The sequence below is a fragment of the Pteropus vampyrus genome, unplaced genomic scaffold (genome assembly GCF_000151845.1).
Source record: "Pteropus vampyrus isolate Shadow unplaced genomic scaffold, Pvam_2.0 Scaffold126, whole genome shotgun sequence".
NCBI lineage: Eukaryota > Metazoa > Chordata > Mammalia > Chiroptera > Pteropodidae > Pteropus > Pteropus vampyrus.
Window position 1 is genome coordinate 462,577 of NW_011888907.1, and position 3,045 is coordinate 465,621.

Here is a 3,045-nt window from a genome sequence, read left to right on the forward strand (position 1 = left end):
GCCCTCAGAGCAGTGGCCCTCCACCTCTGAGAGCCTGGGGGGCATTCTAGATCCTCCCCCTGAACCCCAAAACACTCGTGCAACTCAGACATACAAGCGTGCCCATAATTTTAGGGGACTCACAACCCCCGAGACCCACTGTGGTTGCACCCCTGTTTTAGTCTGAAATGTCTGGGTGCAGCTTTGGTTGCCCCTACTTTAATGAACAGAAGTGGAGCTCAGTGCAGGTCCCTAAGCCCCACCTATCAGTGGCCCCCAGCCCTGGACTCACGGATCGGGGGGCAATAGGCATGCCGCTCTCATCCACAGGCCCGATTCCCTCATACTTGACCCAGCGCTTGTCCTGGCGTTTGCTGTCCTTGGTCCACGTGGCTGACCAGTTCTGGGGATGCTGGGAGGTGGGGGTCTTCTGGGTCCCTGAGGGCCGGCTCCCAGGGCCTGGCCAGGTCTGATACCAAGCGGGGTCTGCGGGCATGCGCACGAGAGCATGAGCAATGGGCAGGGGCCTCACCTGGTCTTGTTTGTCCCTTAGCTCTTCAGAACATCGGTCCCTGTGGGTTCAAATGTTTCAACATCTTGTCTGAGCTGATGACGCAGACTCTACCAACCTCCCCATCCCCAGCAGCACCACAGGCTTCTGTTTGTTTATTTTTAGTTAAAGTGAATAAATTTGGAATTTGTCTTAAGAAATCTGTGCCTACCCCACCCTGCTTTCCTGGGGGCTATCCTAAGAGCTTCCAGAATGAAGGCTGAGAATTATTACTTGCAGAGACTGCTGGGGACATCCCAGCGGGGGAGGAAGAAAAGACACTGGGCTTGGAGGGGACGGATCTGAATTCAGACCCTAGCTTTGCCACCTACTGGCTGTGTGACCTTGGGCACAACAATCAGCCCCCTTCTGTAGAACGAGGGTCATCCTGGCAAGGATTCAGTGTGTAACCATACTCAGCGTGGTGCCTGACACACAGTGGAAAGGCTCTCAGTAAGGGGCAGAGACTCATTCCCAGCCGTGGCTACAGTGTCCTCAATGTCCCCAGAACCTTCAGTCCCTAGGTCACCAGAGTAGCAGCACAAGGGCTTCAGGATGTGAATGTCAGCTCAGCCTCTGTGAGTGAACCTCTCTGCAACTCATTTCCTCACTGGAAAGACGTCGATACTTTGCAAGGAAGTCGAGGGATTAAATGGGTGAGAATAGGATTATAGAGCATCTTTACAGCATCCAGCATGTTCTAAGTGCTCAGGTCTTATTTGTTAAATAAATAAACTACTTGACACAGTGCCTGCCTAAAGGGAACGGCTCAATAAAGGATGCCAGCCTCTTGAGGAGAGGGGTCCCCAGGGTGGGCCCCCATGCAGGATGTTCCAGGCACTCCTGGACCCTGTGGCCCAGGCTGGGGTGACTCACAGGAGCCCAGGAGCTGACGAGCTGCCAGGGCCGCCTGTCCACCTTGTGCTGGGCCGGTGAGTACAGACCACAGCAGTACTCAGGGCCTGTCATGGGGTTTGGCCCCCACACCCTGGTACAGCCAACAGAGAGTTTACATTCCTCTGCTCTTCCATCCCCAAACCGAGCTATTCCCTGAGCTATTCCCTGTCCTGCTGGAGGTCCCCGCGGCCCCCACCGCCTTGTCCCCTGCACACTTCCTTCCCCTGGCACCGGTGGGGCGGGGAGGGGAAGGGATGTGTCAGCCTGTCCTCTCCACAGCTTTCACTCTCACAGGCCAGCATGCTCACACAGGCAGGCAGTTAGCTGCGTTCTGAGGCCCCCACCCCTCTCCCGTCCAACGTGGGATGCTGCCAGATGGCAGGGCCCAGGAAGTCTGATCCCCCACCCCCACCTAGGGCCCCGGAGCAGGTTTTCTGGAGCAGACCCACCTGGGTGCCGGGAAGCATCTCTCCTTGGTGGGAGGTACCCATTGCACACGGTCCTGGGCGCGGGGTCATGGAACTGGAAATTAAGGGTGTTGGAGCCACCATTCCGGATCACAGGCACCTGTGAGGAGGGGCCAGGAGCAGCAGCTCAGGCCCAGAAGGTTCTGCAGAAGGGTGGAGGGGTGGCTGCCAGGACACTGCCATACCCTATGGTGAGGGCTCGAGGGCCAGCCTGACCTTTTTGCAGGAAAGCAGCAAGCACCTTAGAGCTACCTTCTGACCCCGCCTTCCCTTCTTACAGTCTTTTAATCCTGCTCCCCACCTGTCTTATGAGATCCCCACTGACTATGAGCCCTTGCTGTCTCACTCACCCGTGACCCCTGGGAAGATGACCCTACGTGGGCCCGGAGGTGGCCAGGGATGAAGTCGTCCAGGCTGAGCCCAGCTGGGAGGCTGCAGGGTGGGGCCTGCATGCTTGGGTCAAGGTCGGCAGACTCTGGGTGTGCCAGCGGCTCCTCTGGCTGTCCTCTGTGGGGAAGGGAGGAGGAAGGGAAAGCCTTGCAGGGCCCGGACTGCCTGTGCCCTCTGGCATCGGTGGGAGAGGAGGGGACAGCTGTGGGAGGGGTCGGGGCCAGCTGGGTGGGAGCTTCAGGACCCAGGAAACAGGCCACTGGGGCACCCGCCTGCAGGCTGCCAATGCCTGCTCCCAGAGGTACAATGGGCTGCTTGTTAGGCCCCAGGCAGGAGCTCCGGGTGGGAGTGGGGGAGGGGAGGCCAAGTAAGGAGGAGGGGAGGCTGGCCAGGAGCGGACCTGCTGGACAAAGCCTAGGGCAGGCTTGATGGCCAGCCCCTCTGGGGCTCTCACTGCACAGTCAGCCCGCTCCCCCAGAGGAAAGGCAGAGGGAACTGGGGCAGCTGGCAGGGGAGCCTGGGCGCGCAGGACTTAGTTTCAGTTCCCTCTGCATCCCCCAGTCCCTGTGTGAGCATTTGCTCCCCAGCAGGCACAAGGGGTTCCTCAGGCAGAGAGGGAGGAGCAGGGAGGCCCTGGGCAACAGCAAGGTCACCCACCCACTGCTGAGCAGGGCCAAGGTTCTGGGGAATGGAGTGTGGGGGCATTTCTAGGCAGCAGGAACCACTCCTGAGCTCAGAGGAGTATCAGCTGTCTTGTTCGGC

At 59.2% G+C, this 3,045-nt stretch overlaps 1 protein-coding gene across 5 annotated transcripts in view; it reads right to left on the minus strand.

The window, feature by feature from the left end:
* SORBS3 (sorbin and SH3 domain containing 3) overlaps positions 1-2,360 on the minus strand; it is a 20,950-nt gene extending 18,590 nt beyond the window's left edge. For 4 of the 5 annotated variants that reach the window (XM_023534506.1, XM_023534507.1, XM_023534504.1 and 1 more), the window contains exons 1-3: positions 2,244-2,360; positions 1,876-1,993; positions 272-465 (exon numbers count right to left, since the gene is read on the minus strand). In XM_023534506.1, the coding sequence (XP_023390274.1) occupies positions 272-465; positions 1,876-1,993; positions 2,244-2,345 (414 nt within the window). In that variant the 5' untranslated portion in view covers positions 2,346-2,360. The remainder of the gene's footprint in view (positions 1-271; positions 466-1,875; positions 1,994-2,243) is intronic. The other variant, XM_023534508.1, reaches the window with a different exon arrangement.
* Between the last annotated feature and the right edge of the window lie 685 nt (positions 2,361-3,045).